Source organism: Aptenodytes patagonicus, chromosome 8 (assembly GCF_965638725.1).
Source record: "Aptenodytes patagonicus chromosome 8, bAptPat1.pri.cur, whole genome shotgun sequence".
Taxonomy (NCBI): Eukaryota; Metazoa; Chordata; class Aves; order Sphenisciformes; family Spheniscidae; genus Aptenodytes; species Aptenodytes patagonicus.
Genome location: NC_134956.1, coordinates 25046248 through 25057805, shown reverse-complemented (window position 1 = coordinate 25057805; position 11558 = coordinate 25046248). Strand labels below are relative to the sequence as shown.

The 11558-nt window shown below is 46.4% G+C and overlaps 2 protein-coding genes across 6 annotated transcripts in view; one reads left to right on the top strand and one right to left on the bottom strand.

The window, feature by feature from the left end:
- IFT122 (intraflagellar transport 122) overlaps window positions 1-6168 on the bottom strand; it is a 33752-nt gene extending 27584 nt beyond the window's left edge. Inside the window, exons 1-7 of one of the 5 annotated variants that reach the window (XM_076346741.1) lie at window positions 6105-6168; window positions 5258-5324; window positions 4206-4290; window positions 3296-3374; window positions 2418-2494; window positions 1909-1975; window positions 730-876 (exon numbers count right to left, since the gene is read on the bottom strand). In XM_076346741.1, the coding sequence (XP_076202856.1) occupies window positions 730-876; window positions 1909-1975; window positions 2418-2494; window positions 3296-3374; window positions 4206-4290; window positions 5258-5324; window positions 6105-6145 (563 nt within the window). In that variant the 5' untranslated portion in view covers window positions 6146-6168. Of the gene's footprint in view, window positions 1-729; window positions 896-1908; window positions 1976-2417; window positions 2495-3295; window positions 3375-4205; window positions 4291-4756; window positions 4791-5257; window positions 5409-6104 lie in introns of those variants that run through there. The other 4 variants (XM_076346740.1, XM_076346744.1, XM_076346742.1 and 1 more) reach the window with 4 other exon arrangements.
- A 244-nt stretch (window positions 6169-6412) lies between these two features.
- MBD4 (methyl-CpG binding domain 4, DNA glycosylase) lies at window positions 6413-11284 on the top strand. Its single transcript, XM_076346800.1, has 9 exons — window positions 6413-6438; window positions 6615-6809; window positions 7204-7958; window positions 8595-8669; window positions 9078-9212; window positions 9464-9613; window positions 10272-10375; window positions 10893-10939; window positions 11043-11284. Exons 1-9 carry the CDS (start codon window positions 6413-6415, stop codon window positions 11065-11067), a joined length of 1512 nt encoding a protein of 503 aa, XP_076202915.1. The 3' UTR covers window positions 11068-11284.
- The last annotated feature ends 274 nt before the right edge of the window (window positions 11285-11558 follow it).

Here is an 11558-nt window from a genome sequence, read left to right as displayed (position 1 = left end):
AAGATCTGGTGAGGCCACACCTCGAATACTGTGTTCAGTTTTGGGCCCCTCACTATAAGAAAGACATTGAGGTGCTGGAGCGTGTCCAGAGAAGGGCAATGAAGCTGGTGAGGGGTCTGGAGAACAAGTCTTATGAGGAGCGGCTGAGGGAACTGGGGTTGTTCAGCCTGGAGAAAAGGAGGCTGAGGGGAGACCTCATCGCTCTCTACAACCACCTGAAAGGAGGTTGTAGCGAGGTGGGGGTCGGTCTCTTCTCCCAAGTAACAAGTGATAGGACGAGAGCAAACGGCCTCAAGTTGTGCCAGGGGAGGTTTAGATTGGATATTGGGAAAAATGTCTTCACCAAAAGGGTTGTCAAGCACTGGAACAGGCTGCCCAGGAAAGTGGTTGAGTCACCGTCCCTGGAAGTATTTAAAAGACTTGTAGATGTGGCACTTAGGGACATGGTTTAGTAGGACTTGGCAGTGTTAGGTTAACGGTTGGACTCGGTGATCTTAAAGGTCTTTTCCAACCTAAACGGTTCTATGATCTAAGTGGAACTTGTTCCCAGTTTCTCCATTCAATTAAAGACTGGCAGCAAAGCCAAAACCCCAATACGTAATCACTTAAAAAGCGGTAACGTACTTGGCATTAATCTGTTTCAGCAGGGATAAAAGTCAAGCCTTTCTGCAACCAATAAGCCAAGGATTATCTATTCAGCATGAAAAAAGGAAGGATGAAATTATTTACCTGGATGGATTCCAACAAATTGACCATATTGGAGATGAAGCACCCCCCGTACACTCTATTTTAACTTTCTCTTCGCCATTTTTATTCCTTATGCTGACAATGCCGTTGAACATCCCCAAAGCAAGGTACTGGCCATCATTTGTCCAGCTGATAAAACACACACATACTGAAGAGCAAACTACTAAAAACAAGCAGCAGGAAGGTAGGATGGTACAGCATACTCAAATAGAGATGATAGATTGAAATATACTTCTAAGAGGGAGTTCTGGGAGATAGCCAGTAATCCTACAGTTTGTTTATGCATCTAAATCCACATTTATGGCAACAGCATGCACTACAGCAAGAACATTTTATTATATACACAGAAATAAAAAAAATGTAGAAATTAAAAAAAATTAAAGCTATCATCTGCTTGCAATACTTCTAACACGTGTTAAGTAACAGATACATTTTGGGGATGACAGTGTTGGCAGTAGACCAGGCTGTTTTAAAAGCCACATTTAGAACACTGATCAGATAAAACTGCATGGTGCTGGGACAGAGGAGACCTGGTTTCTATTCTTGTCTCTGCTGTAGTTAGATGGATAACTTTACACAAATTAATGTACCCTTGCTTCAGGTTCCCCATAATGGTAGTACCTCCTTCTACTGAAAATACCAACAACACAGAAGACGAACAGCTCTACAAACAAAAAGTATAATTATTTTTCCTTGTTTTATTGTTATTGCACAAGATCGCTAAACAGAGGGAGAGAGAAGTTAAGACACTTGTTCCAAGACCAGAACACCTCTGACACTTTCAGAATAATTCAGTTATAAACAGTACCAAATAAAAAGCAAAACCCTTTGCTATTAAAAAAAAGAAGAAAAAAAGAAAAAAGCTCTCTCTGAGAAGACTACACAAGAAAGAACGAATCATCTTTGATAAATATTAGTCATATTCCTACTGAAGCATTATAAACGCTACTCAGGTATTTTAATGATGACAATGGAGAAACAGCATGAAGTACACAATGCTACTGAACAGCAAGGTAGGACAGCCTATCTCATACTACTAGGTACTGTCTCTGCATACGTTGAACTGTTTTACTTGAATTTTTTTTCATTAAGCTTGCATATTATTTTGAATTGTTTGTATTGAAAGTAACTTAAATGACACAGGTAATCCTTAAAACTTACCTACAGCAAGTAATCTTACTGCTGGTTTTATGTTTAGAGACTGACTTCTGTTCAGGAGACCACAAGCCTTGATTTAAGCAAACAAAAAGCCAAAGTAAATTACAAGTAAGCATTTACCAATGTTCAGATTAGAAACTAATATTGTCAGAAAACTCAGTTGGGACTTCAGAGGGATCAAAGTCTCATCCACTGCTAGAAGGACATTTAAATATGTATTATTTATCAGTAAATGGCAAAAAAAAAATCCATCTAAATAATACAGAGGGTGTCTCTGCAAAAAAATCATAGTAACGAAGTAGTACATTTTACCCTGTGGCACCTCACTACATAGTCCTTTCCAACTAAGTTCAAGTGATTTAAATAAGTATCTAATGTTACTTAACTTTAGGTAGCTTTATATCTCATCTCTTCTAAATATAAAGAACTGTACCTATCTGTAGTTAGCTTAGCTACACAACTTTAATAGAATTTACTGGCTTAATGGAAAAGTTAAGAGTAAGAAGACATACCAAAATCACTGGAAGAGCAGGATGCCAACTGATGAGTAAGAGGATTGTACGAAACACACTGTATAGAGTCATTATGCCTAGAATGAAGTTACAATCATATTTCAATAAATCATTCTTAAATGCCCCCTTTTCTGACTTTCAGCAAGATAGCCGAAAGGTTTACCAGATGCCAGAAATAATTTCATCAGTTTCTATTACACCAAATTAATCTGCAATTACTGTAAACTAAATCAGTAATAAACCTTAAAAAAATTGTCTCTAAGTGGAAGGATTCACTGTATTTCATCAAGATTAGCTAAAAATGTATGTAGATGGTGGTTTGTGAAATATGATTAAAGGTTATATCCAAATTCTAAAACAAGTATGCTTGTGTATGCTCCTAGTAGTACACTAGCTTGTGCACACTAACCAGTAATAAATGTACACATACATTCAGAAACAGAATTTGAAGATGTTGCTTAAGAGAGATGACGTAAAAACAAAGCCAGAAGAAAGACGGAAATATACTGAAAGTACCAAACCTTATCTTTAGTTTGGTCTTTGAACTAGAATTATATTAATTTTATTATACAAGATCAGAGCCATATTGTATTTAATTTTATTTCAATCTACACCGTTTCCCCAGTTCTCTGCCAGCCCTCTAAATTCAGAGATTTATCTAGACTTCCCACCCTCTTTTATGCCTTTAATTGCTTTCCTGCCTCATTCAGATACTTTGACTGTTCTTTTCCTCTCCCCTCTCCTATTACCCACTCACTAGCACTTCCTCTGACCTTAGTCAACCTTCTTCCAAATCTAACAGCACGTACTCTTTGACAGCAGAAGTGCATAATCAAAGTCCGTTTTTGAGAGGCACAGAACTGAAAGGCATCACTTACGTGTATTTCAGAATTCCCTCTAACTTTGAAGTCCAAATTATCACACTTTTATCAGCCGAGCCAGATGCGAAACGTTTGCCTAGGAATTAAGTATAATTTAAATCCCACACATACAAGAATCACTTTAACTCCAAATACTCAATCAAAGAGAGATCAAGAAGTTCTTGAACTTGACAAGGCTCAAGTAATAAAGGGCCTAACACTGCAAGTGCCTTGATGCGACTGCGCTTCTCCAACTACGTGAAACTCCGATGACTTTATTTTGTTATTCCCATAGAGAGCACCTCACTAAAGCCCAGCCATGCAAGCAAGTAGACAGTCTTTCCAACACCGTCAGTCACAGGTTGGAGATTTATGTTAACAGTGTCAAGGGAAAAATGGAACATTTTCACAGGTATCCCCTATAACTTAAACAGTAGTATTTGAGAGGAAGTCCTTTGAGTCCCCACACAGTAAGTCCCGACAGAATGAGAACTGGAGGCAACGAAAGAACTGGAAGCAGAATAAGGCCTGTGGCGTGCATGGTAATGTGTGAAGGATCAGAAGATCAGGAAGCTTTGGGATAGAGGAACTATGGAAATCAGAATCAGAGGCCGGTGGAGTACTCGAAAGAGGGATCTCTGGGGTAAGCCTTCTCCTCACTGAAGTAGAAGGGGAGGGGAAGTGGGGACTACAGTTCTTGGATTAACAGGTAGCCTTACATGTAAAAATACAGTACTTCTGCATGTAGCATTTGTATGGTAGTTCAAACTCTCCATTAAAAAACAAACAAAGCACCAGCACTCACACACGTGTTCAAAATACTGTTACTGAAACAGCCCTGATTGCTCTATTTATCAATTGGCAATAAGAAATGGAAGATATTCACTTTACCAATCAGACTAACAAAGCCCCCCAAAGTGATATTTACCGTCTTTAGCATAAGCCACACAGTATACAGTGTCCTTATGTCCTTTCAAAGGCTGAATTAAGGTTCCATCAGAAGTATCATATACCTATTTAAACAGAGGGAATACAAAAACAAACATACAAAGAAAAAAACACACATAAAAATCTTCCAGTGAAGACTAGGATATAAAATTAGCGAAGGCCAACAGTATTATACACTTTCTTTTGTGTCTGCTTTTTTGCAAAGCATACAGTCCATGCAAGACAAAATGTTTCAAAGTGTAGAAGCAGCTTTCCTTAATACTTCTCGGAATGAAAGACGACTCAGTATTAGAAAATTACATGCACGAAAGAAATTTCCAAACACCTCATTTGGCCAGCTTGTTTTACTTCCTTCCCCGCATTAGATGTTTAAACATAATAAACTGCTGGAAAGGACCATCACTAAATACACCGTTCTGTGAGCGCTGAAAATAGTAAAGGCTGCTGTCCTGCAGTGCTGAGCTACATCTCCATAATGGTGCCATCCATCCATCCATCCCTCCCTCCCTGCAGTTTCTACACCCGCCCCACCTGAAAGCTTTGCAGGAACCGTGAGAAGCGTGGTCCTGAGCTGCTCTTGCTGATGGGTTAGCAGCAGGCGAACAGACCCAGGGAACCGCAAAAAGTTACAGCTGAAGCTTCTCACAAAGCAGGGACATCAATGTGAGTTTCTTTCCCCTCTTCACAGAGATTTGCGTGAAACTTGTAACAACACAGTATTTGTACACTATGCTACTGTGCTAAGTTTGGATGCAGGTTAATGGATTTCAAACTACCGGCTGAGGTGCGAGAGGATGAGATGACGCAAGTAACTTAAATCTCATTACTTTTGGAAATAGAGCTTAAAACTTGGTAAGAAACGTTAAAAAGCTTCCAAACACTTTACAGTTAGCCTGCATTAATATGTATGTAGATATGAGGCTGGACTAGTAGAGATAAGAGGATTTTTGATAGGTTATATTCATAAGTTAATGTGAAAGAAATCATATTCATAGAGCTGTAAATGCAAGATGAAAAAAAAAGCTTCCCTACCAGCAGCCTATTTCCAGCAGCAATTATCAACTGAGTCCCATCCGGTTTGAATGCAAGATCATAAATACTAAAGGGAAAAAAAAAAAACAAACAAAAAACCCCCCAAGAAAACCCCATATTAGCAGGCAGAAAATATATTTCCTTTAATGTCAAAGATGCCACATAACAAAAATCGTTAATTGCATATTTGAGAGTATATCTGATTCCTGAGGAAATTCCCCATACAAGAAGAACCCTCTGCGACGGTCTCCCCGCGCGCGGGAAGAAGCCCAAGCACTGGCCACCATCCAGGCTCCAGGCCTGAGCATACGCAGATGGGAGGCTGGGAAGAAGCCAGCAAGCTTGGCTTGGTGGCCAGAACCTTGGCGGCAGAACCACACAAACGCAGACGCGGGCTGCTGGCCTTCGGCTAAACGTAAAGCGAAAAAAGCAAAAACAGCCCCCAAAAAGACTCTGCGTTACTGGATCACGGGTATCAGCCAGGAGGCCGCGGCTGGCCTGCCAAGGGGACGGAGAACGGCCGGCTGGAGACAGGGCACTCGGCGCAGGTCCCCTCCCGCGGCCCATGTGCCGTGCGGCGGTGGCGAGGCCGGGCACAGCGCCGCCTGAACGAGCCGCCCCGGGAGGCCGCCCCCCGCGCCGGCCGCCGGGAGGAGGCGGCGCCGCCGCCGCCGCTCTCCGGCGGCGCCCCGGTGGCCGGGCCGCGGCCGCCCGGCCCGCTCCCAGCCCGCAGCCCCACCGCCGGGCCGAGGCGCGGCTCCTCCGCAGGCCGCGCGGGGGGCGCGCCCCCGGCCGCCTCGCTGCAGAGCGGGCCGTGGCGGCCCGGCTCGTCCCCGGGGCCGCTCACCACTGCTCGGCCCTGTCACGCCAGGTGAGCGCGGCCCGCATCCCGCGGGCGGAGCGGAGCGGGCCGGGCCGGGCCGCCCCCCGCAGCCCGTCCCGCCTCAGCGCCGCCGCCGCCGAGCGCTTGTTTGCACCCGCCCCGCCGCCGCCACGGGCAACGCGCGTGCGCCTGGGGGCCTGCCGGCCCGCCGCCGCGGCAGGGGGCGCCCGCTAGCGGGGCCGGGACGCGCTTGCGCAGCACCGGACGCGGGAGCGGCGGCCGGGCGCACGGGGGGCGGTGCCGCGGGGCGTCACGTGATCGAGGCGCCCGGGATGGCGGCGGCGGCGGCGGCCGGCGGGTGGGCGTCTGTGGCGGCGGGCGGGATGGCGGCGGGGCGGGGGTGAAGCGCAGGGCTGGTCAGCGGTACGGGGCTGGTGGCGGCAGGTGGCGCCCGCGGGGCGGCGGGCCCGAGGCCGGGCCAGCCGCCGGGGCCCTGTGAGCGTGTGGGCCCGGGCCCGCCCCGCCGCGCCGCAGAGCGCCCCGCTCGGAGCAGGGCCCCGCCCGGGCGTCTCCTTCCCCGGGCGGCAGCCGCGACGGGGCGGCAGCGGAGGCGGCGGCGCGGCGCGTCCCGTCCCCGGCGGCGGGGGCACCGGTGCCGCGGCGGAGAGGGGGCTTGCGAGGAGACCGGCCGCGGCCGGGCCCAGCGCTGTCCCCGGCGGCCGGCAGAAGGTGACCGGGCGGAGGCGGTCGGGCAGGGCGGCAGGGAAGGTCGGCGTGTGCTTCGTCAGGTGAGGCCGGGGCGCAGCGGGGCCGGCGGCGGGTTTCAGGGGAAGGGCCGGGCGCCGCCCGCCTTCGGGCAAAGCGCCGCTTCCCCGCCCGGTAGCAGGCGGCTGCGCTGGCGGGTGTGCACGCCGCACACGGAGCCCGTGAGGTGGAGCGCGTCGTGTGTGTAGGGTTATCTGTAAACTCTTCGTGTAAGGTCGGGTCACAGAAACCCGTCTGGACGCGGCCCTGTCAACTGTTCTTGTCATTTGGGTTTTTTTTAAACGCTAGAACAGTTTTTTAAGTGAAGAGCGCGAGAATGAAGAAGTCATCGCTAATTTACTTTTCTTTCATACCGCAGTCCTGAAGGAAACAAGACGAGATCGAAAAGTGCACTTGCGGAGTATTTTCGGAAAACTGGGGAGACGACGCTAAAAGCAGAAGATTTCGGTTTTACAGCTCCTTATCAGAGGATTACCCGTTCGAGGGTGAAAAGATACGGCACAAAAGCTGTGGGAACCGTTCTAGAGAACGAGGGTTGTCACAGTCAAGTGCAAGGCCTCAGTATACAAAACGGTGAAGAGGATAGAATTCGAAACATTCAGACGGGAAACGAACACCCGGAAGGCGTTACATCCACTCTGGAAAGCAAAGATTTGGTCGTGAAAGGCATAAACCCAGAGGACTGTTTGAAAACCAAAAAAAAGGGGGCAGGTGGAAAAAGTGCTCAGAATAAGAAAACTGGAAAGAGCTCAGAAAAGAGGAACCGAGATAATACCCAAAACAAAAGACAGAGAAGAGTACGTAACAAACAGGAAACTGAGTGCATTCAAAACAAGAAATTCTGTAGACAGAGAGACCTGGGTGTCGCTGACAGCCAGGGCGTAGATGATCAGAACGCAGACCCTGTGGATGCAGGAAAAACTCTGTTAAGAATTTCCAGGTCACGGTCAGACACACGGCTAAGGTCAGTGACGGCTCGCTCGCAAAGGGAGTTGGGGAGCCTAGCAGAGGAGGAATGTGTGGAGACGGGTTCTAGTGACGCATCTTCTGCAAAATCTGAGGAGAAAACCAATGGATTGAAAATAGGGAAAGAGACAGATCGAGGGAATCCAGGTAACCAGGATTTTAAATCTGACACTGAAACAGATGCTAACCTCTTGCAGCCATGTGACAAGAAAAGCTTCGCAGCAGTTAAAATGCCGCCAGGTATTTGTGTGTTTTTGAGCAGAATATTATCCTGACGTTCTGCCGGGGCTTCTCCTAACTATATGAGCAAAGTATTCTGTTTCAGGTCAAGCTGCTTTGACATCTGAATCCGTCTCATTTCTTTATCCAACAGCATTTAACGTAACGCAGATTTATTCACAACTGGAACTTACTCTGCTGAGCTCTTTAGCTGTATAGTATAATACAATAACGTTTGCTACCTTCGCTGCACTAACTCCCTTAATGTTGTTGCACAGTTGGTCAGTTTGATTCATAAAAAAGGCTAGTTTTAGCTTGTTTCATGTGCTAGAATCTGTTTCCTCAGACTGTGGCAAAGTAACTGTGGTCTATCTTCTGAAGATTTTTCAGAGAGTTGAAATACAGAGGAGTTCTGGAGCAAATCTAAAGCACATTTATGTTCTGTACACCTACAAGAAATCCTTATATTTCCCTCACAACATAAAGTGGAAATGGTGTATGAAACGTGACAGCAAAATACTTGTATTTTTTTCTTTTTAATGCTAGAGTATTATTTCTTTACAGAAGAGTCTATCCCACGAACACAAATGGATAGGAGGAAAACGAGTCCATATTTTTCAAGTAAATACAGTAAAGAAGGTATAATATTCTTTAGGGAAATAAATCCTTTTTTATGGGGGGAGGAGTAGGATGGCTCAAGATCAAGTGATGCTACGGAAAATTTCTTCCAGTTGTAGGCTGGGTAGCGGGAGGGCCTCTCAGAAAGTAGTTTAGCGGTAGCTGGGGAGGGCCTCTCAGAAAGTAGATGGAACATGGGGGCACTCGCAGGCAGCCTTGACTCTTACCGCAGTCTGTGCCAGGGGATGCATAGTCCCTTGCAGTTCTGTAAAATTTCTGTGTGAATTGCCATTGCTCCATCCACTTGCAGTGCCCCCACAAAGATGCATCTGCTTCAAAAGGTCTTTGTTTTTTAAATTATTTTCATTTAATTAGGTAAATCTATCCTTTACTGCCCAATAAATTTTCCTGTATTGCCTCTGTGTACAGCTCCCAGCCCACCTAGAAGGAAGGCCTTCAGAAAATGGACTCCTCCACGTTCTCCTTTTAATTTGGTCCAAGAAACACTGTTCCATGATCCATGGAAACTTCTCATTGCAACCATATTTCTCAATAAAACTTCAGGTAAATAGAGTAATACAATTTCATGTTGTATAAATGTTGAGGTGGTGGTGTAGGGTCAGAACAGCTGCCATTTTTTAATGGCATTAATGAAAGAATAAATGTATATTAACTTGTGTCAGTGTAAAAAAAAAAAAAAAATCTTTTAATTTGTAACTCTTGCCTCAGAAAAAGCTCACTTCAAAAAGCATGCATAGATAATGAAAAAAGAGAATTACCTGCGTGGTCTTCTGTTCAAGATGATTTTTCACTAGGTAAAATGGCAATTCCTGTGCTCTGGGAGTTCCTTAAGAAGTATCCTTCTCCTGAAATAACCAGGACTGCAGACTGGAAAGAAATGTCAGAGCTGCTCAAACCTCTCGGACTCTACGAGCTCAGAGCGAAAACTATCATCAAGTTCTCCGGTAGGTTTTCCTGAATACGTCTGTGGAATGGTCTAAATTATACTAGCAAGGCAAACAGCATTATTTTCAAACGCTGCTCTGTGACTTTTCCTTCTTTTTGGCAAATATTGGTGGCGGTTTATTTTATGCAACTTTGGGATATGTTGGTCTTACATGTGCAAAGCTGCTGATCCTGTTGTCTTAACTGAGAATGAAATAACATACGTAATGAGTTCTGCAAGAGACCTTTGTCCGGGAGACTTCTTTGAGTGGAAAGGGATGCGAACACCTGCAAGACTGATTTAGTGTTTTGCAGCACTATGATAAGGTGGCTCTGCTCTGTTTTGCATCAAGTGACCTCCAGAAGGCCCTTCCAGCCAGAATTTTTCTATGATTCTGATATTTTCTATACTTAGAATAAAAGCATTCCTCTGTGGGTTATGAGGAGAGAAATTTAATTAAAACTCGCCCTCAGTGATTTGTTTAAAAGGCGTTTAAGATACACCCCGTAGGGATTCATCACCTACTTTCACCAGGAAATAGCTAAAACTTGTGTTTTTCGTTTAAAATGTTCAAAGTGGAGATGTGTTACAACAGCAGAGAATCAGCATTTTGTCCAGAGTTGCTTTCTGCGACCTGCATGCCTGCAGGCAGTGAAGTCTGTGACCGTACGTTGCAGATGAGTACCTGAGCAAGCGGTGGAAGTACCCCATCGAGCTGCACGGGATCGGGAAGTACGGGAACGACTCCTACAGAATCTTCTGCGTCAACGAATGGAAGGAGGTGGGTGGTGCGGCCGTGCTGCCAGGGCTTGCTCTGCAGCGCACTGCCGGCAGCGGGGCTCTGTCCTTTGGCATCGTTGGGCTCATACCCATGGACTCCCTTGGATTAAAAAATAAAAGATAGTGATTTTTGTATCTTCAGTAGGTTGAATTCCCAGAATGTACCTTTTACAAGTCTGAATCTGTAAACGAAGACTTGTGTCACCTTGATTTTTTTTTTTTGTAATTTTCCACTTTCACTGTGTCCTTTTTCTTATTTCTTTGATGTGGGGGTGAGAGTCTCTTCCCTGCTCTCGTTAAGAACCGGGTTTCCTGTGTTTCCTGCCAGCCAGATCCTGGCATCCCTCCGAGATAGGTGTTGGTGGGGCCTTTGCCACACTGGGGTCCTCTTGTGGCGGATGGCTGTGAGGGGCAGTCGAGGGGCCATTTTGCTCTCTGGTGTGGGACCCCCCTCCCGATTCACGAGGGGGTGGGTGGTTTCAGGGCTGACCAAGCACTGTATTCCTTGGTTTACGTAGGCGGAGGCCGGCCTGCCGCGGCATGGTGTTTCACTGCTCCCTGTGAGGTACGAAGAGGTCCTGAGCTGGGAGGGGAAATAACATCAGAGCAGTGAGGTGTTGTAAGAGAGGGTTTTTTAGTAGATGTTAAACGCTTTCGCTATGTTTTAGGTACAGCCACAGGACCACAAGTTAAACGTATACCACGCGTGGCTCTGGGAGAACCGGGAGAGACTGAGCATAGACTGAAAAGAGCCGTGAATACACCTCGTCTCTTGGTCCTCCCCGACTTGCTCTCTGTGCAGTGGATGTATTCTTAATTTAAATATTTGTGTGATATAGCCAGCTCAGGTCATCATTGTAATGGAATGTTTAAAATCTCTGTATTCTTTTAATAAATGTATCCCAGTTTTTGTAGCGTCTGTTCCTTCAAGGCTGCGCAGGCCAGCCCCAGAGCTCCTCGGTGGTGGCTGGGGGTAAACCAGCTCACCTTCCACGGGGGCCGGGGTCTCGGCACTGTCGCTGTCTGGCTGAGTCTGGGCCAGCGGCTGTAATGAGTGCGTCTGTTGTCATCCACAGCCCCTGCGTGACCGGCCGGGGTTTGACCAATGTCAAGCTGGAGGTGGCCTTGGAGCTTTGCTTCAAACCACATCATGCAAAACATAGATACCCAAATCCCTGCTCTCA

What these genes read in the sequence shown, in the direction of transcription:
- MBD4 (XM_076346800.1), top strand. Translation starts at nt 6,413, where the DNA reads ATGGCGGCGGCGGCGGCGGCCGGCGG. An exon ending in GCGTCAACGAATGGAAGGAG is followed by an intron (nt 10,376 to 10,892) that starts GTGGGTGGTGCG and finishes TGGTTTACGTAG; the next exon opens with GCGGAGGCCGGCCTGCCGCG. An exon ending in GTTTCACTGCTCCCTGTGAG is followed by an intron (nt 10,940 to 11,042) that starts GTACGAAGAGGT and finishes GCTATGTTTTAG; the next exon opens with GTACAGCCACAGGACCACAA.